The sequence below is a fragment of the Haplochromis burtoni genome, unplaced genomic scaffold (assembly GCF_018398535.1).
Source record: "Haplochromis burtoni strain Fernald_Lab_line unplaced genomic scaffold, NCSU_Asbu1 Contig_389, whole genome shotgun sequence".
In the NCBI taxonomy this organism is placed as follows: Eukaryota; Metazoa; Chordata; class Actinopteri; order Cichliformes; family Cichlidae; genus Haplochromis; species Haplochromis burtoni.
Window position 1 is genome coordinate 389,805 of NW_024582750.1, and position 24,420 is coordinate 414,224.

General features: G+C 40.3%; 2 protein-coding genes across 3 annotated transcripts in view; one reads left to right on the plus strand and one right to left on the minus strand.

Annotated features, from left to right (window-relative positions):
- Positions 1-70: 70 nt before the first annotated feature.
- npepps (aminopeptidase puromycin sensitive) lies at positions 71-21,340 on the minus strand. 2 transcript variants are annotated; one of them, XM_042212736.1, is made up of 23 exons: positions 20,946-21,340; positions 19,175-19,259; positions 18,910-18,987; positions 18,625-18,746; positions 17,074-17,181; positions 15,854-16,054; positions 15,530-15,626; positions 15,413-15,446; positions 14,662-14,776; positions 12,577-12,741; positions 12,194-12,298; positions 12,047-12,107; positions 11,852-11,961; positions 11,590-11,653; positions 11,121-11,257; positions 9,802-9,936; positions 7,359-7,578; positions 6,829-6,971; positions 5,179-5,235; positions 4,920-5,027; positions 4,284-4,439; positions 3,926-3,973; positions 71-3,097 (listed from the first exon to the last, which is right to left on the minus strand). In XM_042212736.1, the coding sequence occupies exons 1-23, from the start codon at positions 21,066-21,068 to the stop codon at positions 2,951-2,953; spliced, it is 2,619 nt and encodes an 872-aa protein (XP_042068670.1). In that variant the 5' UTR covers positions 21,069-21,340; the 3' UTR covers positions 71-2,950. The 2 variants fall into 2 exon arrangements, with proteins under 2 accessions (XP_042068670.1, XP_005944101.1); XM_005944039.3 differs by having other exon boundaries at positions 11,121-11,260; positions 20,946-21,339.
- Positions 21,341-24,044: 2,704 nt separating this feature from the next.
- mrpl45 (mitochondrial ribosomal protein L45) overlaps positions 24,045-24,420 on the plus strand; it is a 9,004-nt gene continuing 8,628 nt past the window's right edge. The window contains exon 1 of the mRNA XM_014340643.2: positions 24,045-24,229. Coding sequence (XP_014196129.1) covers positions 24,167-24,229 — 63 coding nt within the window. The 5' untranslated portion in view covers positions 24,045-24,166. The remainder of the gene's footprint in view (positions 24,230-24,420) is intronic.

The window sequence follows — 24,420 nt, forward strand, 5'->3', positions numbered from 1 at the left end:
AGACAGCGAACCTTTTTTTTTCTCTTTAAACTGGGACTCAGCTGAATGACAAACAGATAATGAGGCCAGATTAAATTACTCATTTTTATTTCAGGTAGTGCTTTAGGTCACTTTAAGGCCATACATATGCAATATATTCTTTTTCCTTAAACATATTAAACACATAGGGTGTATTTCTTTTATGCTATATGGGATAATGACCCACAGCCATAAGTACGGAAAACAGAGTATAGAAACTTAAGAAACTGAAAAAAACTGAAAGAATAAATTTGCAAATAAAAAGGCTGGTACAGTGGTGCAGTAATCAGCACCAGCGGTTAAATATCTGTCAGCCCTGCGATGCAGTTGCAGCTTGTCTGGGGTGTACCCTGCCTTTCACCCTATGACTAGGTAAGTGGAAGACACTTAAAATGCTTTGCACTGAGACTCAGTAGGTCTGGTGCTTTTGAATAGTGTACAACCTTTCAACCTTGATGCCAAAGGGCTTAAAATATGCAGACAATATTTCTATAGTTTAAAATGCCATAAAAATGTAGAACAGCTATGTATAGGCTCTACTCTGCTAGTCTCTATCCCATATTGCTCTACCTCTGTATCTCGCGGCTTTGCCATCATACGTCCTTTTGTCATTTAGGTTTCTAGTGCCTGGATGATAACCAAGCTCTGCTGATGAATGATGAATGTTACTACAATAAGCTTCCCAGAAAGCCTTTTTTTTGTAAAAGCCCCTGAACATTGTCCTTAATGGACAGACACCAGTTACTTTAATAAACTGTATATTTACATTTGCTCCTCATGTTCAACTACAATGAGAGCAATTTAAACATCTGCATGTTCAGTGAACACAGGTATGTTTTTACTAAAAACCAAAATGTGATTTTAACTTTCTATTAGAATTAACCTTTAATAAATCTAGTTTCAGGGAGTTAAGCAGTTGGTGTGCATTCGTTGTCTGGTTGTAATTTGCTTCTAAGAAACAAGCTTACTCGTAAGCTGAAAAGTATCTGTTCATACCACCGGCTTCAGATTTTGCAGATCTATTGCTGAGCACCTGAGTAAGTGTTGTGGAAAATTTGGAGAGCAATTCTCATATTTCAGCTTGAGTTACCAGTGAACTGACAGCTCCCTGGATCATCCAAAGCTGGACATGTTTCATTTTTGTATATATGTTTTCTCTTTAATTTCCTGTGACAAATGACTTCAGCGACACATGTTTGAGTTGTGCTCAAGAAAGATGCTCAGCCACATTGTGAGCAGGCACACACATTCAGTGAGTCCCCTTTTTAACGGCCCCCTTTTCAAAAAAGGAAATTAATTATTCAGTGCGTTTGATTTGATACAATGCTATAAATTCAAACTAGGAAAGAAAAGAAACAAACTGGCTAGGGTTAACAGGAACAGGAGCTGCACGAGCTAAAAATGATATTCTTACGTACACTCACCCCCTCACTCATAAAACTCAACATGTACTGATTTCACATCATTAGTTTTTATAATCCTTTTCCACTTTAATGAACACCAACTGTATTTTTTAACAAAAAAAACCCCCAAAACAAAACAAAAAACCCCAAAAAACAACAAATGTTCCAAGGGAGGGGGCGGGGTCTCGACAACAGGTTAGACGACTCGTTGGTATGTTTCCAAAAAAACACATCAAATTGTAAATTCTATAATAGATATACTCGTTCAACAAGTCTGTGTAATCTGTCACATTAGATCCATTTGATGTTTATGAGGAAGTCCCCTATGATCACCGCTTCAGTGCTGAATATTTACTGCAAAACCGGTCGACCGGTTTAAGGCTTCCGAGGTCGACGGCAGGGTCAACGTCGATGTGTCGCGCCCGCAAAAGTCCGAACTGGGTCTCGCTGGATTCTCAACCCTACGGAGAGGCGTTTCAGGATTTTACTTCAGAAAGAAAAGGCCCCGGTAAGTAGTGTTGTGATCTTTTTCTTTCCTTGTCCTCACATAACAGGATCATCGCAACATTTAAATATAGAACTGCATCGCTTTTATAAAAACACGCCTGGACCGTCATTTCATTGTGGGAGAAGGATAAAGAACCTGGCTGATTTTAACTACACAACCTCTGCTCAACACAAACAAGCTTGAGGTTTGTTTGTTTTTTCTTCCTGGGGGAGTGGAAACAGGTATCCATGAACCTTTCCATTTAATTCTTTGCTAGGAATACTGGCAACAAAAACAAAACTATTTAAAAATAAAATAATGCTTGCATTATACAATTTATAATGTAGTACCATGCTAGCGTTGCTCACCTCGTCCTAACCATTTATTAGCAATGTAGAATCAGTGCTGTTGGAAACTACAACACACACTATGGTTATTAACCCCATTCTGCCCAGGTTGTTTTTTTTAAGTTTACCCAATCACAGCGCCCAAAAGTGAAGGAAGACCAGGAGGAACGTGTGAGAGAAACAAGGATGTGGGAAAGTATCACAGCAAGGAGGACTAAGTGGTATAATTAAAGCAGCAAATGCAGGGAGGAAAAAGAAGAAAAAACAAACCTCAGACACTTCATGCATTCAGAATGGCCGACAGCAGGAAAGAGGAGGACAGGGTTCACAGTTTTCTCAGCTACGAGCCAAAGTGGATAAAGGGGTGTTTATGTGACCGTTAGCAGGGTTGGCGATCATTTCGAGGGTCGAGGTGCTTGCGAGACTTAAAACTTGCGTGCTGACTAACAGATGGGTCATCTGCTGATGGGCAGAATGGGGATAAAACTACATTCCTGGTCTGTCTAAACAGAATTTTGCTTGTTAACGTAAAAAGAGTCTGTGTTTCCAACACACTGTTAAATTCTTGGCTTTGTCTTCTTGTTTCTTGCAGTTTCTTTAGAGAAATGAAGCCTGCTGCAAAGTACCCTCTGGTCTCCCGCTCTGGTCTGTAGTTGGGGGTGGGGGTAGGGAGTGGGGGCGACAGGGTTGGTAGTTCAGACGGGGGGTGCTTTGCGCTGGAGTAGATACTGGTGGATGTCTTCTGCGTCACGCTTAAGCCAGGCGGCATTGAGGAGGATGTTCTCACAGCACTGCTGCACGGTACGCTCGGCCGCTGGCGCCGGGTGACTCTCAAAGAAACTCTGCAGGGACAGAAAGGAAGGAAACCCTTAACCCCCTGTTGCATCATATCAGTAACAATAACACCACATCAGATTAATAAACTGAATTTAAAATCACACTGCAGAATCTAGATAATAAAGCAGAACAGAACCTCCTACAAAGAATAACATTTTATATAAAATGGCGTTTCGATTTCTTCATGAACCACTTTTACAACCTCCTTTCGGAATTCTATCTGCATTTCTCTCATGTGCCAACATTTCCATAAGACTTCCAGTTTCCTCATTTAGAAATCTGGACTGGGAAAATGCTTGCGTGTTCGTAGCAGTAGGGTTTAAGTTGCTCAGGGCAAACAGGCAGAGACAAGCAGGCAACGAGTAAAGTAGCAGCTGGCAGAGTGAAGTGGGCGTGCATCGATTTCAACTACAATTCCACTTAGAGCAAATAAGCAACTACCAAAGACACCAAAGGATGCTTTGTTTGTTAAAGTTAGATGGAAATATGATGGGGTGGGAAATATCACATGGAGTAACCCACACTGTTTTCTCAAAATCTGAATTTTTGCCTCATACTCAGAGCCACAGACCCTGACTTCAGGACAGGAACTTAATATTTTAATCACCTATCAGCCTTTTTGGGTCAAAGCCTAACCTAAAACGCTGGATTGGTCATCAGCAGCAAGGATCCAATCATCAATCCTGTTGGGTTTTTTTCTCTTTGTTTATTTCACCACACAGTAGAAGTACAGCTAAAACACTGAGTAGAAAATCAATGCACAAGAACCATTCCCTGTACCATTCATTTCCTAACTTGGAAAATTAATATAATTTAATTAAATCCCAGCTCACCTTGACTTCCACAGCCATTTTATCAATAGCAAATCCATCGACTGTGAGCTGCAAAGACACACAAACAAGACAAACGTGAGCAGACTGCAAACAAATAAAACGGACGCACCGACCGGGGACCATTTTTAATTTTGTTGTACCTGTGACAATGACAATAAAGACATTTTGATTCTGATTCAAATATTTGTAGCCTGACCGAACACAAACTCCAAGTTGTGAAATAAAACATAAAAACATAGACACGCGTGTGTGTGTGTCTGTGTGTTTGTGTGCGTGCGTGTGTGTGTCTCTGTGTGTATTTTACAGTGAAATAACCAGAAAACCTCAGGAAACTGTAAACCTCAGGCCCTTTCTCTACCTTGATAAGCCTTGATATGAGAAATCCTCCCTGGTAGCGGTTATAAAGTTCCTCCCAGTTATCCTTGACAAACTTCCAGGCAGCTTTCCGTCCTTGTTTACTGCTTCCTGCCACTCCCCCGATTACTGAAACCGTGTCCTGGGGACGAACGTCTTCCTGTTGGGACGGGAACATGCAGAGAGAACTAAATTAGCTTTTGTGGTATTTGACAGAAGCCATGTTGGCCTCCATCACACTGCAGCTGGAGAATCAGACTTTTCTACAACTCCTTTAAAGCTGTAACAAGAAAGCACAACATCCAATTTTATCGGTTCACCGTCAGTTTTCATGTGAAGCAGCTTTAACTGTAACGTCCTTTAGTTTTGAGCTGACAGTAACTTCAGCACTGACAGGGACTTAAAGCCAAATGCAACACTTTTCTAAAGCCAATGCTCCAAATTTTACTCACTCTACTCTATAAGTTGAGTCACACTAAAAACACGACTCAGGGTTACATACGAAAAAGCTTACAGAATAAAAACACCCCCGGGTCTTTTTATTTGACCATGATTGCAAGTAAACGCCATTCCTTTCTTTTTCTGTATCCTGAGAAATAAAACTACGCTTGAGAGCCGGCAATTAAACGGTCTTATGTACCGAGAGGGCAAAGTTGAGCACTTTCTGGATGAGATCAGGGGCAGAGATGGCTCCGAGAACTCGCTCGATTCGATTCTTCTCCTCTTGCATGTCTGCTTGCTTGTGGAGCTGAGGGAGTAGTGACAAAGACACAATGTGACCGTGAGTACCCAACTACAGTCACTCAGATCCAACTCCTTTGGAATTATTGGTGCTAAATGACACAGAGTACGTCACTCAAAGCTTCACAGTGTAAGATGGAGACATGCTGTAGTTTTACCTTCAGCATCGTGTCCAGTGTAGCACTATCTCCATGCTTCAATACTGTTAGATACACCTGTGGGCAAAAAGATACTTCGACATTATCCTTTAATAACGTTTAACTGAATTACACTGTAGTATGGTGATGCTGCTATACTGTATTTGTTGGGCCTTCAAGGTTTTTTTCCCATCGGCATGTATCTTCTAATCACTTTCAATCAAATGAAAGCTTCTGATCCCGTCTGAGATAAGCACCTACAATCTTACCCCTTATAAAGTGACGTTTTTACCAAAGATCAGGTGACCTAAGGTCATGTGACCAGCACTTTATTGAAATTCTACCCAAATCTTCACAATCAAACCTCGCCAGTGACAGTGGCGTCGTCTTGGAGGTCAAACATACCGTTTTCCTCTCCTTACAGAACACACCTCCTGTACTGTAAGATGCTTTAGATGTACAGTGCATGCTCACGACAAACAGCGTTTTTTTAAAATACCGTTGGCTCTGTATGATGTCACAGAGAATAGACGTTGCTAATAAAAGGTCATCATGAGCACTGTGGACTAAATTTAAGACTGCTCGTTTCATGCTGGCATGCTGGGGAGTGCACTATAAAACCAGATTAAAGCCAGTTGTCTGTGTGAGGAGAGCGGCTCTGTTTTTACCTGGTTAAATCCTCATGGTAACTTATGCTGAACATGTAACCTTGTTAGGAGCAAGTTATGTTCAGAGTTTCAGTTCAAAGTTGGCTGGAAGAGCCCAGTTTCACTAATTCTTTGATTTACAGCATGTTTCAAGTACATTTATTTTATTGGCTGACAGTTTTCTCTGTGTATGTTCTGCTATAATGCCTAATGTGTAAGAGACAGCAGCAGATTAACATAAAGTATAAAAACATGTGTTTCAAAAATGTAATATATGCATGTTTAAGTGGCATATAGCTTCTCTGCTGGATACCTTTTATTTGCCCAAGTTGTTAAGCCATACCAAGCTAAAGAGATTTCCAGAGTTACAGACTTTAAAATAACAAAAGGCCCTTTTAACACGAGGCGCAGAGAGCCTGAATTATGAAGCTCTTCTCAACAGCTTGTTGATAACCATCATCTCCAAATGGGTTTTAGGTTTTGTCGAGCTCACTCGCTCAAAGACAGCGCATCTGTGTTGAGTTTCCTTCATAATATAGAGCTCTGAGGGGCCGCACCAACGCTCAGTATGAGATAAATAAGGCTCAAAGTTGAACTGTCGAATAGTTATTCTAGTAGAGTCAGCATAATATGGAGTTAGATATAAGCACAACATATGAACTACAAAAACAGAGGAAGGCTCATTTATAGATAGATTTAGGTTTTTTCACCAGTTCTTGCCACAGTCAGTGTGCAAATGACTGACTGGAACTGCCAACTACTACAGACTTACATAGTGTGTGTCCGCAGGCTATTTCACTGAGTAAACAAGCCTAACATACTAAAAAAAGAAAAAAGAATGGTGGAAGAAGATCTTCAGCTCAAGCAAGACCCGACTGCAGCCTAATGTCCACCTTTTAAAATCTGAACTTTTTGTTTTATTAATCTGATTTATTTTTTAGCAAATTGAAGCAAAACATACTGATCAGTGTGAATACCATCTGACACTGTTCGTTGCCAAAGTGCCTGCACAAGCTCAGCTTACCGGACTTCTCAGGTCCGCAGGTAAAACCTGCTTGCCATCCACGTGATCCTTGAATCTCCGCCGGGCCTCTTCCAGTGTGGGTTTGTGTCCTGCCTTACCCAGTTTCCCCAGAACCAGGCTTCTCAACAGAGCATCCAGGTGACCTGTAGCACACAAAAATAGCCCTTAGGTTACTCCATTACTCATGGACAGAGCTTTTTCACACTAATTTCAGTCAGCCATCTTATCCGACCTGTCTCCAAAGCAGAAACAGTGGAAACAAACAGTTACGAGTTATAAATGGTTCAGTCCAAGTAACCGAAAAGCTCATCTGATAACAGGGTAGCTTCTCTCATGGCCTAAAAAAAAGAAAAGCATTTTTTTCTACTGCTATTTTGTACCAAAACGTTTTCAAGTTTGCTTTCCTACTCTCTACATTCCTCCTGCACAAGACTCCTCTCAATTTTAACATTAATAACAAGAAAGGAATGGAGCGGCTCTAAGGAAGATGTGAACACCTTGAATGCAATCTCTCTACAACGCCTTCTCACCTTCCCCCGGTTTACTGTCCCAGCCGAGCTTGAGGCCAATGGGAGTAAAGAGGTCCCGGATGAACTCCTGGATTTCCTCGTGGAAGTCGGTGTGGGACAGCAGAGAAGACAACACTCCCAGGTTGCAGCTCAGGTCACTCCACACTGTGTAGTTGGGCTCATTGACAAAGGCTTCCATCAGCTTCAGCACCTCCACTGTGCTGATCATCCCTGCACGAGACTGAGGCCACAAATCAATTAGAAACGAAAACATCCCGGCAGGATGAAAGCCTTGTGCTTCATGGTGGATGTTATAGTTTTTCAAGGTGAAAGGTTTCTGTACGAAAATTAACTTTATAACCACATTTGAAGTCTCAAACTGCAGGTGCAAAGGAAAAGTTGTGCAACAATGGTACTAACACTAACAATAAAGCATTTCATAGAAAACGAAGAATGGATTTTTTTCTAAGAAACGTGGATCCATTTCCTGAACTGCCTCAGGGTCAGAAGAAATGCTTTTCCAGTAAAGTGACTGTGTCAGGTTAGTTTCTTGGCATGTTTGAGCTCAGGGTTAGAATATGTTTCCAAAAAGAGAAGAAATATGAACAAACGAGCACTTTTTGTCACCATACGGCCATCACGTCCACATGAGCTTGTTTTAACGTGCAAAACAATAAGTTTTAGTTTAATGACGACGCACAAAACCTGTTCAGTTGTTCGCTTTCAAAGCAGAACAACTGAACAGGTTTATGATTAGCCGCCGTTTGATCTTGTGAACATTACTCCTATCACACAGTGTCAACATCTAATTTGCCTGCAATAAAAGTTCAGGAAAATTCCAATCCTTTGATAAAGCTGCAGATTGTGTAGGAGTGAAGAAGGAAGCATAAAGGTCTGATATTAATCCAAAACCACTTTGTGTTGAGCCAGTGGGAAGGAAGCAGAGGACGAATGAAGAGTTTGCCAGTGCGTTTAACTTGTTACAACAAAACCAAGTCAGCTTGGAATCAAATCACATAAAATGTGATAGCTGGGGGTTAAAGTGGCCCAGAAGAATCTGGAACCAGGTTCCAGCACCTTCAGTAATGACTACTTAGATCTCATAGCCAGATTAATGTATATTACTATCAAAGAGTTCATTTTGCAGCCTGGTGTTGCTCCCAGTAACAACATGGTGATACTGGCTCAGTAATAGGAAAGTAATGACATCCCAAGGCCAGCTTATAGCTTCAATCTCATCTCTGTGAGCTGATCCATCTAAAAAGCACTTTTCGTGAGCACAAACAGAATAATATGTTAGATAGCAGGTCATTTCATTGTGCTCAACAAATACCAAACAGACAATGTTTCTATGCAAGTTGCCAAAAAAGGAATCTGCTAGCTAAATGTAAAGCTGCTGGATTTCCCAAAGAGAGAAAAATGGTAACGTGGGACTCAGAGGTGGAAAAAAACAGGAGGCTGTAATGTTATTCAAAGTAAGGACCGCTCAGGAAGTGACCATCTGTCGACCTTTGTGCATTTTGCAGTTTTTAAACATGCGGTGCTGCTCAAGTTACGCTTTTGTCAAATGTCTCGCAAACAAATTCAAGTTTAATTATGTTATTCAAAGGTTGTAGGAAATACTGTACTAGGCACTAGGTTTAGTGCAACATAAACTGATTAGTTTCCAGTAATGTGGTGAAATTTACAGTAATGCAACACATAAGCTCAGTATTAATTTCAATCCAGGGTCAGAGATATTTATATTTATCTTCAAGGTGATGATACCGAGAGTCAATCACAAATTTACTTTATACCAGCTTTAGTGTCTAGAAGCTCAACATGAGGGCCATGTAGCTCTGGAAAAATCTGCTTCTGTCACTGACCTCTAAAAACATTGTGTTCAGAAGTGTTCACAATAATTAACAGAAAGATACATCATAAGCCATTCACAATTTTAAATTAAATATCGATGGAGGCATACAGAGACATGCTGCGTCACCTAATAGAAGTTGACAGTGTTACAAAACCGGTCATTAGAAAACATTTTTCTCTCTTTCTAGCTGAAAACTGTTGAGCTTGATTAAAGACACAATAAATGCGCCGCTTTAAAAAAGAGACACAAAGCAGAAAAAACGAGCTTCATTAGCTAGATCTGCTCATTATTCCCAATTAGTCAGGTCCACTCTTCGATGCAACACTTCCATTATAATTTCAGATCGTGTAATACATAAATCTACCAATAAGAAACAGTTGTACTTGTTTGACTATCTGTTTTTTTCCACGTTCATGTCCCACATTTTCGCTTCACTCTTCCTGCTCCCTTGTACTGTAAATCAGGTGGCTGTTTACTCTGGGAGGGAGTGGATTTCCTTTCTACATTCACAAGCAGTTAGCTTTGCAGCCAATTACATTCTGCTGTGAACAAAATGAAGGAAATACTATTCTTTAATTGTTTTGTTTCCCAGCTGTGTGTGTGGCTTACAAGGGAGAAGAGGTCATTCTGCAGGCCCAGTCGGTCCACAGGCTGCAGGCTGAGGTCTCTGATGCCTGGGAGCAAACTCTCCAGCATGGACGAGCTGTACTGGATGCGATAGAAGCCCACAGTGCCGGGGTTGATCTGGAAAACAGCAGAAAGACAAGTCTGAGTCAGACTGTGGGAAATTTGGGCTCTTACCATTTTTACCCTTTACACTGAGTGCTGAGCCTTACACACGATCAGAATAAATGCTAACATTCAAGAGATTAATCAACAATAAGCTTGCTGTGATGAGTGAATTATTTCTTAGGTGAATAAAAATGAGACAATAGTGAACAGCAGGTCTCCAATCACTATTCTCCACTACTGACTCTAAACTGCACTGGATACCTATAGTCAGATCTAGCAGCAATGGCATTTCAACATATTGTTTGCATCAGCTGTGAAGCACTGACCCATTTAAAAGCATTTATCATGCTTACTTCCTGAGGAACTGTTAATTTGCAAGTCACATTTATAAGCAGCTGAACAAGTCCATCGTTGTCCTTGCCAATTTACACCGTGGTCATTATTTTAATGACCACACAAAAGAATAAATATAGCTGCTTAACCTGTTGCTTTGAGAGTGAACTGGTTACTGCTTACAGCTCGTCCTTCCAGCTGACAATAAGGAGCTCAGTCTGTTAACTTTATTTCAACTTTAAAAGTTACTTTTAATGAAAAGACGACAGACTGACGCATCTTCTCTCATTAATTCTTAAACTCAGTCTGCAGCTGTTGCAAGGGTCGAAATGACAATCGAGCAATTTACAAACAACGCAAATGACATCTTCACTCAGGTCTTACTACGCATATCTTGGAATGCACTCTGGCCTACAGGAAAATTAATACTACTGCTTCAGATATCTTTATATACGTACACAGAAGGTTATGTAAAGATAAAATATTAGACTTTTAGATGGGCCATTAGTACAATAACCCCAGAGCATATCATAGAATTTGTCATTAAAATGCTTAAAATGATACCAACACCACAAAACTTAAATTACCAAAGAAATCTAGCAGACTGTGTCAGGATCCATGTGCTAGCCAAAGTAGCCACACCCCTATTTTGAAGCGTTATTGAAGCTAAAATGCAGGGTAACCCCTGTACACTTGTCATGAAGACTGAAACCGGCAGTGGTCAAATCTGATTTTTTGCACATGGCTGTAAACATGTATCATCTACTGCAAAATCTGGGGTTGTAACTTTTTGGCTGAAGTATTTTACCGTTTTGGTGCTGGCATCATTTTCAGTGCAGGATATTACTGCTTAGGGACCTCACCTTGATCCACTGGTCTGGGCCAACACTATTCAGAGTGATGGTGGTCTCCTGTCTGTCCAGCAGAACCTTGAGCTTGGTGCATTTGGGGTCCTCACTGGTACAAATACTAATGGGGACCATCCAGCTGGGGCAGTTTTCTTCTGTTCAGCAGACAAATGATGGAGCCACCACAGGAGGATTAGATTCAAAGTGTTTTTCTTTTTTTAGCTCATTAAAAAACAACCTTAGGTCTACATTTAGCTAGCTAGCTACTTTCAGCTGTTCCCTTGTTACAAGGGATTCCCACAACAGGCAGCTACACATTTTCTTATTCAGCACATTTTTAAGCCAGATACACTTCCTGACACAACCCTGAAGGGGTTGGATTTGAACCAGTGACCTTATGCTTGCTAACAGAATCTGTTAACCACTGCATCTAATGGATTTGGTAAATCCACATTTTTTGGACATGTCCGTGACAAACACTCACCATTATGTGGTCCACTGGCACAGAACTTCTTCTGCGATATCTTGAGGACGCAGTCATCACCTTGCTAAAAATAATATCATGAATATCACAGTCAAGGCACGCATGAATGTCACAGCAGAAAAGAACCAAACGCTCAACTAGAAAACTGTAGGTGTAGAATGAATGTGTTCATCTCACTGTGTTGGTTTAGGCCAGTTTCAAAATCAACTTCAACAAATATAAGTGCATGACCTGAGTCAAACAATCAGATTAGACAGCTCACCTGTTCCTGGTCGACGGCTATTATGGGGAAGCCCATTTGCTTGGTCCATGAGCCCATCACTGCAGCAATGGGTTTCCCACTGGCCTGTTCCAAACAGTCCCATAGGTCCTCTGTGGGAGACAGGAAGAAGTCAAAAGAGTGACTCCACACAACAACTTGACGTAAAGGGGAAGTATTTCCTGCATGTGCGCTCACCTGTTGATGCATTTTTATGTTGGAACTTCAAAAGATAGGCGTTCATTCCTTTCCTAAAGTCCTTCAACGAAAGAGAAAGACAAGTACATTCATAAATATTAAACATCAGACTGGAAGCGACGACAGATACCACATCAGACAACAAACCTCATCTCCGATGTAGTTGTGCAACATGCGAATCACAGATGCTCCTTTGCTGTAGGAGATGGCATCAAAGATTTCATCGACCTCTGATGGATGGCCCACATTCACCTTGAGAGCAAAACACAAAACCATAAGTGGGTGTTACAAAGCTGACAGAAGGCCATACACAGCAACACACACCGACCTTAATATATCTAATTTTATCTGTCCTTCAACACACTCAGTAATTAAGAAAAGATTATGTGGGTTGTGAATGTGAAATCCAGATGGTATGGTGGGCTTACACCCTCGTGATATGGTATCAATAAAATCACTTTTTTCCTCCAAAGAGACAAAAAGGTTTTCTTAAGTGACTCCCTGCATACATCTTGGATTTCAAAGCTCACCTCTATGGGATGGCTGCTGTCCAGCGCGTCCAGATCCAGAGCGCGGGTGTAGTCGGCCGAGACAAACTGAGTCCAGATGTCATATTCTGGGAAGCAGTGGTCCACACACAGATACTCAATCCAGGATGCAAACCCCTCATTGAGCCACAGATGGGTCCACCATTCCTGCACACAAACACAGACAGGCACTAAGACGAGACCGTCCTCCAAGTCCTTCAAAACTAACGGAGCACAACCAAACAAATTACAGTCGTTCCTGAAGCACGACGAGTTTCCCAAAGGTAAGAAAGGAAACATTTACTCGTTTGTTTCCCATTATGGACAAAGTTCCTTCACATCGTTGCAACTCGAGTTAACAAAGATCATCTTCAAACTGCACCCCAAAGCTACATTACCTACATTAAAGGCTAACATACATTTGGATATCTATCAATTTATCCACCTATCACAGGAAATTCCTTTGTTAGAGCAGGTAAAAATGAAGATAACCACAACCTGTAACAAGAAGAGCTCAAGCAGGGTAGTAGGTAGCTCAATAAAAGAAGCAGACCAAATTACTAGACTGCGGACTACTTCAAGCCAGAAAAGCCAACGCACTATGTTGGAGTATGGATGCACCTTCCATGGGACTCTGAAAGAAGGAAATTCCAGATTCTCCAGGCTTGGAAAGACTAAGGCTGCGTTCACACTGCAGGTCTTGATGCTCAATTCAGATTTTTTGGATCAAATCCGATTTTTTTTGTCTGCTCGTTCACACAACAAATAAAATGCGACAGCAAACGCGCTCTAGTGTGAACGCTCAAAGCGGCCGCATGCGCAAAAGAAGATGTCACACACAACGCGCTCTGGTTAGACCCAGAGCAAACAGTATTGTTTGACTGATGGCCTTAATATAAAGACTTCAGACTTTACGTTTCCCAATTTTTGCTTTAAGTTATTACATATTTACATAATAATGTAGATAACCTAATAATGATCCTTATTGCTGTTTTAGAGGAGCGCTGCTTCAAAGGATAGCTGCAGATTTCTGTCAGAACCTGCAGATTATACAGTACAAAGAAAATGTTCACGTTGTCTTCCCAACAGTTTCACTGACATCTACACTGGATGGCCAGGAAGCGTTTGCGATGTCTTCTCCGGCGCTGATAATTGACGTCTGTCTTGTGTCAGTGACGTAAAAGACAGATTTAATGCGACCTGACCGTTCACACAGCAGTCGCTTTCTGAAACATCAGATATGTATCGGATTCAGCACCACATACGAAAGTGACCCAGATCCGATTTGAAAATATCGGATTTGTGCCGTTCACACTGTCACACCATGATCGGATAGATGGGTCGCACAGGGTCAAAAAAATCGGATTGGATGCGCTTTCGTCTTCAGTGTGAACGTAGCCTAATATACACTGCCAAGGGCAAACAACGGGACTTTCTGAATATCTGGAAGCCATAGATGAACATACGGACTGGAGGCGGAGGTTATTCATGAAAAAAGGGGGAATCTTGTCCCTATTACTTGCAAGATTTTTTTGTATCATTGTGACAGCAATGTTCATTAAATATCTGCTTTTTGTTGTATAAAAGAAAATTACAATAAAGATATGAGAAAAATAAATGATAATATTATATATTGGTGTAAAAATGACTTAATGTATTATAAACACATTACATATACAGATCTTTTAGTCATATGCATATCTATTTATACAGTATGCATAAAGAGCATGACAAAAAAAATAAGTCAGGCACTACTTTTTCTAATATCTTGAGATACAAATCAAATACTTGATATGAGTTTCACATTCTTATGGAGAGTGCAGCGTCGAGACATTTTCTTAATGCCGTGAATTGAAGGACTGTGTAACCAAACACCTGAGGACAGTTTAGAGATTAAGCCCAAATAAATAAGATTGACTGATTTCTCCAGAGATTTACATTTTGTCTTCTTCAACTTAGTTTATAAAATATCGTCCAGTTCGTGTTTTTGTTTTGTTATTACTACATTTGTTACGCTTTTAACAGGAATACATAATTTTCTGTTCTGCGTGTGTGTAACTGGTGTCAGTTTATAGCTTTTTTTTTTACCATGGTGACCAAATTTCCAAACCACTGGTGGGCAAGTTCATGTCCAACCACCAGTGCCACCCACTGCCTGGAGGATGAGCAGGAGTTCTTCGGGTCAATGAGCAATGCCGTCTCCCTGAAAAACAGCAGAAACTCGAGGTTAATGCAAAGACGGCTGAAGGTCGACGATTCGTCTGCAACCTTTGCCCTCGCTCATCTGTCTACAGTCCCATCGCCTTCTGTGCAGTTTATCAAGGCACTTCAATCTATTTGAGGATGCTAGATGAATGCGGCTCTGTGCTAATCAGATAGCAGCAGAATACCTAACAGGTGGTGGCACATTCAGCTAAGCACAAAGCAATTAAAAAGCCATTAGGGCCGTCATCCATAAAGAAAAACGTGCCATTTTCTCAATGAGTCTAACAACTGTTAAAGCCTGATTACACTCATGTTTAATCACATAGTTTATAAATGTCAGAGCAGGCTGCAAACCACAATTTCATAGACTTCACAGAAACATTTTCAAAGTGCTTGTTTATTCTAATTAACAGCCCAAGACCCAAAGACATTACATTTACAATGACAGAAAACAGAGAGATGGAAAATCTCCCATCTGAGCCACAGCCTCTAGAAATTATATCCTGGGTGGAAACAGACTTTATCTGCTTGTAGTTATGCTATTATTATATGCCTATTCATTATAAATACTATGGACACACTCACTCTGAATTTAGCCAAGTTAAAATATCCTATTGTGTTTTGTAAAGCTTACCTGTAGGTAACAAGGCCCCAGTTCTCCATGGCACCTGAATGGGAGGAAGAAGAAAGTGTTTCAGTTTGACTTTAACCATTTCCAAACTTCCACATGTAAGAACCTAGAGCTACTCACCAGCAGCGAAATCAGCAATAGCTATGAGATCAATTTTAGGCAGCGGATAAGGAACACTGAAGTAGTCATTGTAGAAAGGTAAGGTCTTAGTTGCAACCTGCAATAAAAAGATAAAAGAAAATAAAAAGGAATAGCACTTGTGTTTGATTCTGTGTCAGTAACCATCCAGCAGATCCACGTCATATAAACGCTGGTTAATTTGTCTGTTTTCTCATTCTGCTTACGGACAAACTTTTTACTTCAAGGTAAAGAAATTATGCAGTGAATAAAGCGACAGGTTGGGTTCAGCTCTGTAAATGTGGTATGTTTCAACAACAGCCTTACCTCCAGGGCAAATTTCCCTTGCTCAGCCTTTCCAACCGGTGTATAGACGCGTACCATTACACCATCTGATGACTGGCTTTCCACATAGTCATATTCACCAATGACAAAAGCTACAAGGTATGTGGACATGATGGGCGTGGTGGCAAACTTGACTTCGACAAGGTTTTCATCATCTGGGTGTGGCTTTCGATCAATGACATTCTGGAGAGAAGATCGATGCAAAATTAAAAAACTAAATATTCTCAGAAGTGAATATGGCTGAAGTGTGTACTGAAAATGACTCCGTTTAACCAGCTGATTGACAAAATATAGAAGCAACGAGTAACTGACTGTATAAATCAAAACCCTTTGGTTTATCCCAAAAGTAACCCTAACACTCTACAAAAAGGGTTATTCTATTCTGTTCTATTCTGTTCTATTGCCAAGTTCACAAATAAACGATCGTCTTAAATAAATACTGAGTAGGACACATTTTGCAAGAGTTGACAGCGACTGCAGAAATAACATTGTTCTCACAACTTTAGAGGTCAAAGCAGAAAATAAACTGCAGCAGGCATGTAACACAAAAAGGTCCTGAGATGGAGGAGCCTATGTCTGTGCGCAGTTCATAATTCATATGCATGACAGTTTTAGTCTTTCAATTAATACCATTATCCGGGGTCCTATGATTACAGTTGTCTTTCTTTTTCTTTCCATTTATTTATAACTATTTTTTATCCTTTCTACTAAAAGAAGCCATAAAAATGTCATTATTAAAGAAAGAGTGCATTAATGTCATTCGTATTAAATTGTCAGAAAGAGCCAAATTTAACTTCACGGTCACTGCCCAGATGGACCGCGTCAGCCTGGAGGGGCGCTGCGTTTGAAATAATCAGAGCCAGATGATGCTGTCTGATTCATTTAGGCTGTAAAGTCGATCAGTTAAAATAGCAGAAAACAGTATACAAAATAAACACATGATACTTACTAAAATTTCCTTATAGTGACAAAACTGTATGTATACAGTAGTTAGACTTCACACAGAGCTGTTCATATTTAGCCAGAGGAAGAGTACACAGTGACTGTCTGCCCTCTGTTATGTAAGCTACACAGAAAAAAGAGAGGGAAAAGAAAGGAGGGAAAACACAGACATGCATAAAGGAACCCTGGCAGCAGAGAGTGACTTGGTCACTGTGGGGTCGTCACTTCCTCGGAGGGAGGAGTGGACATATGACACGTACCATATTTGACAAGGCTACTCGGTCCTTGGGAACTATCAAAGTGATGTCAAAGGTGGCTTTGATAGCTGGCTCATCCCAACAGGGGAAAGCTCTGCGAGCATCCGTGGCCTGGAGAAACAGGGGTGTGAGGGGCAGAGGGGAAAAGGACAGATTGTGAGACGAGGTGTTGGGTCCAGACGAGGCCAGGCTGTGTTTACCTTCAGATCACACACAGCCTCTCATATTCCACCTTCTGGTCTTTTAGTGTGACACCAGCTGCAACAGACTTCACTTCTGGTAAACTTAATGTTTACATTAAGTTTACCAGTAACTGTCACAAATAGAAACTTGAACCAACATACATAATTATCTATACACGCATTCATTTTTCCACTCAGCAGTGCAGAGTGACAGGCTGTCACTCTGCACTGCAAACAGTCCTACACTTATTTTTAGCAGGAAACAATTCAACTGAACATTTTTGGCGTGGTCATGTAACCTGTTTCCTGATGTACAGAAACATACCTATGGCATATGCTTCTTTTAGATAAATGATAGTTCTATGTTTCCCAAACCAACAAGCTTGGCCAGTTGGAGTGACTGACGCAAGTATACAAGCATGGATGCATTTGAGCGAGTGTGGTCGAACTTCGCTCTCAAGCTCAACTTTCACTGCTCCCTTTTTGTGAACAGCTGACTGGAGTCACCATTTTAATCACAAATGAGACCCTGGCCTTTACTTAAGCTATCCCATCTTCTTAAAGCATATCGTATACACTATAAGTATTTCTTTGAAAATAAATCCAAACAGAAGCAAGATAGGTACGCTGAATAATAGGAAATTAGATCTGCATAGATTTTTTTGCACTTGTTTCACTTCAGCCGAGTGTGAAAATTTTCGCTTTTTCAGCTTTTTCTTTCTCTTTAATTGTGAGTGTAGCGCCTCACGAACTCACATGCAGAGGAACAGGTGAGAGTTATGTGAAGTGAAGAAAATAGAGTTGATGACAACTTGTTAAGTTACTGTAAGTGGTGCAAGAACTGCTTCCTGAAAAAGCCCAACATGAGAACAAGGAAAAGCACACTTGAGTGAGCTTTTCGATAGTTGTCAACTCACTCGATCAGTGACTGTGTTTAGCAGAAATTATCACAAGCAAATACAGAAAAACTTGGCACGCACAAAATACTTTGAGTGTATAGGACATTTTTACAGCATTTACTTTGAGGTGAAAAAGAAACATTTAATAATCTGCGAAAATGCATCTGTATAAAGAAAGATCCTCTTTATCTTCCAGCTGCACCCGCTGCAGAAGAAAAGCCTGCATGTAAATTACAGCCTGATTTCCTGCACAGTGGGTTCTGATAAAGGTGTCCTGGTCAGTGTCTGTGCTTAATTGGCCAACTTCTGACAAGCAAAACTAGAGCGGATCAAATAGAACAAACTGTGAGAGACCACTCTGAATAGCAAAAACAGCCACGTGACTTGCATGCCTCTGTTTTGCAACACAGGCAACTAAAGTGTTAAGCAATACACACAACTTCAAGTATTTTTCATTGAGGCCACTCACTCACCTCAAACTGTGTGACAGCAGCATAGCGAATCTCTCCAGTAGGAGATGTATATTTACTTCTATAGAATCCTTTCATTTTGTCGTTCAGCTCCCCGACAAAGTCGATCTTCAATGTGCCGAAGCCTGGGGTGACGTGCACACAGAGAGACACACTGTTTGTACAGCCATCACCACAGGGGAGGTGAATAATAACAGTAATGATCATCTGCATGATCGTCCTTGTTGTTCTTAACAGTCATACAGACGGTTGCTTCAGAAGCAGGGACAGCCAACAGTCTCTTCTTACCTTTCTGTAGAGCACTAGGGAATGAAAGGGTGACTTTCTCATCCTCATTTTGGTAGTTAAATCCCGTCGCATTAATTTCTAAAAGGGACAAATTTTAAAAAGAAGATCAGAACGTGCTGAGAACTCACGCTGTTGGCTTTGGGGAATGATGCTATTAAGAATTTTCAATCCTGAAATCAAATAAGATGGCTAGAAGTGACAATGCTATTCACAACAATGCCATTTATAAAAGCAAAAACAAGGTTTCCCTGAGTCTGACCCTCACCTTCTCCTCCCTGTGGTACAAAGGAAGCTGTGATGATGTCGATGTCAGCACAGTTCATCACAATCTGATTTGTAGCTTGTGTAACCTGTAAATATTGACATAAAACACGTCAACTTAGACTCTTTGCTGTGCCTTAATTTCTACATTTTCAGTAAATCACAGCAGCTGCATCCAAGTATCAGGAAGAGTTCAAGTTTAATTTTGGAACTACATCAATGGACCAAACCGTACCAGTGATTGTGAATTCAAATTGAACCTGTTTAGATTGCAAACACAGCAAATCTAATGTACAGATAAAAAAATACAGAGTAGAAGGGAAACAATAGTTAGTGAAGGGAAATGAAAACAAAAACACAACTAGGGGACTCTGAGTTGTGTGCAAAAAGCAGACGTTAATCCCCAACATAGAGGGAAAACCACAAACATTCACAGTTTGTGGCAATGTTATTTAAGATACATGGAAGCTGAGAGCATACAGTACTTGTGTACACGTTTGTTTGTCTACCAAATCTGAACTGGTCATTTTACCAATTAAAAAAAAGCAAACTCTTTAAAGGCATTTGGAGTCTAATTTTAATGGGCAAATCATGTCACAGTTAATCAGTTTGCATAAAAACCCAAGTTGTCGAGGATTCTTCATGGAAAAAACTGTACCTGTGCTTCGCTTTTGCAACAACACCTTATAGAATTTGCGCACAATTAATGGTTGGCTATTACATCATGTAAAAATTTGTTGTGTTGTTTTTCCAGGTTCCCTTTTGTACCAAAGGTTTGCCAGTGTCTTGTTAATCTTTTTAACAGATGACTCTTCCTGACAATGAAGCACTTTACACTACCTTTAGTGGTGTAAGCAGATCATAAAGCATATAAGGTTAATCTTGGAAATGGTGCATGTTTAGACAGCGTCTGTGATCTGACTTGATTGCTGTGAAAATGTGCGTTAAGTAACTGTTTACAACCAGGCGCAGGTGTTAGCACACTCAACTAACAGGTGTCTGGACAATGGGACCATTTATACACAAGTTAAACAAACAGAGTCGCTTTTTCCGTCCTACATAGTATCCAGTCTACAAAGTACAGCCATTTTATCGATAGATACAAGTGAGCACAAGATACAGTAGCAAACGTACCGAAAGGACTTTTAAAACTTTGCCATTTTACTGTCCTCACGGTTTGTGTTAACGTACAACTTCACCTAGTTCAACCGTATTAGTGGGACTGGGGTGGGAGGGGGCTACACGATGTTGCCATGATTTAGCAAACACTAGTGAGTATTGGCTGGGTGCTAGATAGCGCTTTACCAAATTCACGAATCGCCAATTATTAAGTATCATCTTCAAAAGCAATGGGATGTTACTACGAGAGGTTACCGTCGCTGGTATTCACCAAGCTCCTCAACTTAGCGCACTGCCTGCCACTGGCAGATGGCTAACAGGTAGCTAGGCTAACATGAGAGTGCAACTCTGCGGCACGGGACTGTTGTGCTAGCTAGTCCGGATCAGCTTACTGTTAGTCACAGAAACATAACGTGGTTGTTTCTTTTTCATCCACTGGTTTAATTCGGCCAAATTGAGCCCGTCAGAACATTTAACACGTCGCAGCTTACATTAGCTAACGCGTGCAATAATGACAGCTTGTGGGCTAGTGGCTAACAATTTGTCGTAATTAGCTAGCAACTGGTAACGTTAGCTGGTCAGATTACATAACGAGATCCCCGCCATGCACAGATAAATCCATTTGTGTATCTACGGGGGTGTCGTGGTCAACATACCTCCACCAAAGCCTCCAGCTTGCCTTCAAACGTGAAGTCGATCAGGTCAGGCTTCAAAGACAAACCATAGTTGACGGGGTAAACGTCAGTAGGTAGCCGTACGAAGGGCCTCCTTTCGGGCATGGTTCCTATATTTTGGTTGCTTGAGCTCACGAAGACGGTGCTGTGTGTAATGCTGGCTATCGCTCTGAGTTTTATTAACACGGATCTGGCTACAACGAGCCTCGACAGTGAGGATTGGCAGCAAGTAGTGACTCTGGGCGAATGACAACGGAATCGTGCGGCCCAGAAGCAACAACATCAATTGAAACCCTCCCAGCACTGCCAGCTACGGATCTCTCCTCTCACAGCCCAAACAACTCCACTAACCCTGCGTCGACCTACAGACATGCGACGTCATCACGTTCCAACGTACTCACTGAGCGTGTGTGTGCGTGGTCACGCACAAACTGTACATACACGCGACAGTAATATTATCAAAAACCTTTGACAGAAGGATTTTTATACAGTTTCATGCTTTTTGTGTGTTTTCTGTTTCAGTATATTAATTTAAATCCCTTTCCCCCCAGCGAAATAATGAACAAACTGAAATTTGTTACACATGTTTGTTGTTGATATTGATATTTTGTTGTTGTACAATCTGGGACGTACCAATCAGATCTCAGCACATGGCTAGGATCGTTAAACGGACATCGAAGATTAGAACAATTTTTAAACAGGGGGTCTGTAGGTGATCAGCATGTAATCGAAAAGTCTGACTTGTGGCCATTTGTTTAAACTATCAGTACTGTCATTACACTGTTGACTTTCTTGATACTTAAGGGATTCCTTATCAAGTAACAGCGTTAGAAAGATATGATTTATAGCAGAAATATGAACTCTGTGTTCTGTATGTCAGAATTACATGTGCACTAACATGTGACAAAGGTTCTTAATTAACAAACATGAACAAAGGTAGCATGTCAAGTTTGAAGTCTCCTTCAATTGTCATTTTTCTGTGGAAACACAACTTTACTCTCTCAAATGTTGCCTTGATACGTTGTTCTCTTGTCAGTGTCATTTTACACAGCTGTCAGCTGTGAAATCCCTAACAAGCTGGCCACTATATGGATATTATTACAAAGTTTCATTTTTTATTTTCAAGAAATACTTGTTTAAATGTATCTGGCTATGCTTGAAACATTAAAAACCAAATAACCACTGCAGTGAGGCCATTTACCCAACTCTTTATAAATGCAGAAATTAAGAAAAGTGTAATCTCACAAATATACAGGAATCTTCATGATATCAGCAATCCCTCAGCGAAGTACATAAAAGAAAGATGGGGGGGGGGGGGGGGGCTCTGGTGATTATAGAAGAAGAATGGCAATATCTGTATGGCCAGATATTGCTGATATTCACCATTGAAGGAATGGATGTTTAAATGTTTGTTTGTTTGTTTTTAATTAAAGTAACATATACTAATGCTATTTATGTCACCATCTGCTACTGAGTGTGTTGGTTTTCGACTGCCCTCTCTCTGGATGTATATAGTTACAAACTACATCTATCTGTACTTATGTTTGTTTGTTTTTTGTTTGTTATTTTCTTCTCTTTTTTCTCAAACCTGCGTGAAGGAAAAGTACTTGACGTGATGGCAGACACCTAGACTACTATGCTCCCCTGTACTTATATGAGTCTTAAAACTAAGGAAGCTAAATGATGTACATTTTATTTTATGCATAACTTCAATAAACATTTAAAAAAACAAATGTAATCTGGTTGTTACCATATATAATTACAAGTTTTCTTTAAAGTACATTACTGGAACAATAACAAAGAGAATAACACTTTGGGGTGTTGTTCATAAGAATGCACAAAAACAACATGATGGGCCGGTTGGTCAGCAGAGTTTTTGTCACAGCTTAAAGTTGAGTTCACACTTGAAAAGACAGAGACAAATATTTGGTCACATGTTCAGTCAACCCTGTGCATGTGAACAGAAGCTTGGGACAGATGGAATGCTATAGAAACCCCACAGACAGAAACTTCTTCAACAACAACATTCAAGACCTATAGATTTCCAAAGAATGCAGCACCAGAATAACTGCTGAAGCAGTTACAGTGTTATGATCAGAGGTGTAGTTATGTAGATCTTTCATCTTCTGTTACAGGCCTGTTTACCAGTTAGTACAAAAATGTTGTATCTTATCTTGGTTTTCATCATATCAGGCACAAACAAAATCCCCGGTTTTATGTCACAACATCCCAGTTTTTATTATAATCCTCCAGGTGCTCATAAACAACTTTATCAAGATTAAGATAAGAGCTTATCCAGCTTTTTGAATCCAAAATAAGATTTTTAATTTCTCACATGTAACCAAGATACTTGTATCCACAGTATTGGGAAGGTTACTTTTCAAATGTATTCCACTACAGATTACAGAATACATGCTCCAAAATGTATTTTGTAACGTATTCCGTTACGTTAGAAAATACAGAGTAAAGTATTCTGAATACTTTGGATTACTTAATATATTATCATGCTTTTTATAACTACATGAATGTACGATTGCTGTGTGATTTATTACTATTATTGAAGGTTACTTGCCATACCAATACCAACTAAATCTTAATATAAATGAGTAACAGTAGGTGGACATTGGGTAAGGCTGCACTTTTTGCAGCGATCTCGTATAGAAAACTATTCCGTATATAAAAACAGGTCCGCTACATTCGGCTACATTCTTTAGGGATGTGCCTGTAACACTCTGCCTTCATATTAAATAATTTTTTGAATAATACATTTTAAAAATATTTCTTCACGTCATTATGAGTAGAGGTGGGCCGCGAGATTGAGACACAGGCCCTAGAGCCTCTTAATGTGATTTGTTTGGGTTTCCACTGGGGTGACATGACCAAAAATAGCGAAGGCATATATGAAAAAGGAAAAGACCGCCGTGTATTTATTTCAACAAGGAACTGTATTCTGAATACCACCCGTTTAAACGGTAACTTTAACGGAATACAGTTATATTTTGTATTTTATATATTTTGTATTATATTTTTGTATAATACATTTTGTATTTTAAATACGTAACGCCGGTACACGTATCCCGGTACTCCATAACACTGTGTATGCATGTATGCGTTAAGTGCCTAATGTTGCTCAGCCGTTTCATACTATTATTGTTTTATTTTGAAAGAGACAACCGGAAGTGTATGACGAAAATCCTGGCAAGATGGCGATGCCCATGAGGAGGACTTTGGGGGCTCTTCATAGAGCGATTTGTAGCAGTTTAAAGGTACTGTAACGTTTACGAGCACAGTGTTGTAGAAAGGCATACAGTCGAAATGTAGAAGAAGCAATTCGTTTGATTTGCTTCATATGAGTACCGCCTATAATCCTGCACTGGCTAGCCTTGCTAATGTTAGCTAACAGACAGAGTATGAGCATCCACATAGACACAGGGACTATTTACCTTTAAGTGATATA

Coding starts and splice junctions, on each gene's coding strand:
- npepps (XM_005944039.3), bottom strand. CDS start 21,068: ATGCCCGAAAGGAGGCCCTTCGTACGGCTACCTACTGACGTTTACCCC. Junction 11,654..11,851: donor TAGCCGTCGACCAGGAACAG/GTGAGCTGTCTA, acceptor TATTATTTTTAG/CAAGGTGATGACTGCGTCCT. Junction 11,261..11,589: donor TGCCAGTGGACCACATAATG/GTGAGTGTTTGT, acceptor TCTGCTGAACAG/AAGAAAACTGCCCCAGCTGG.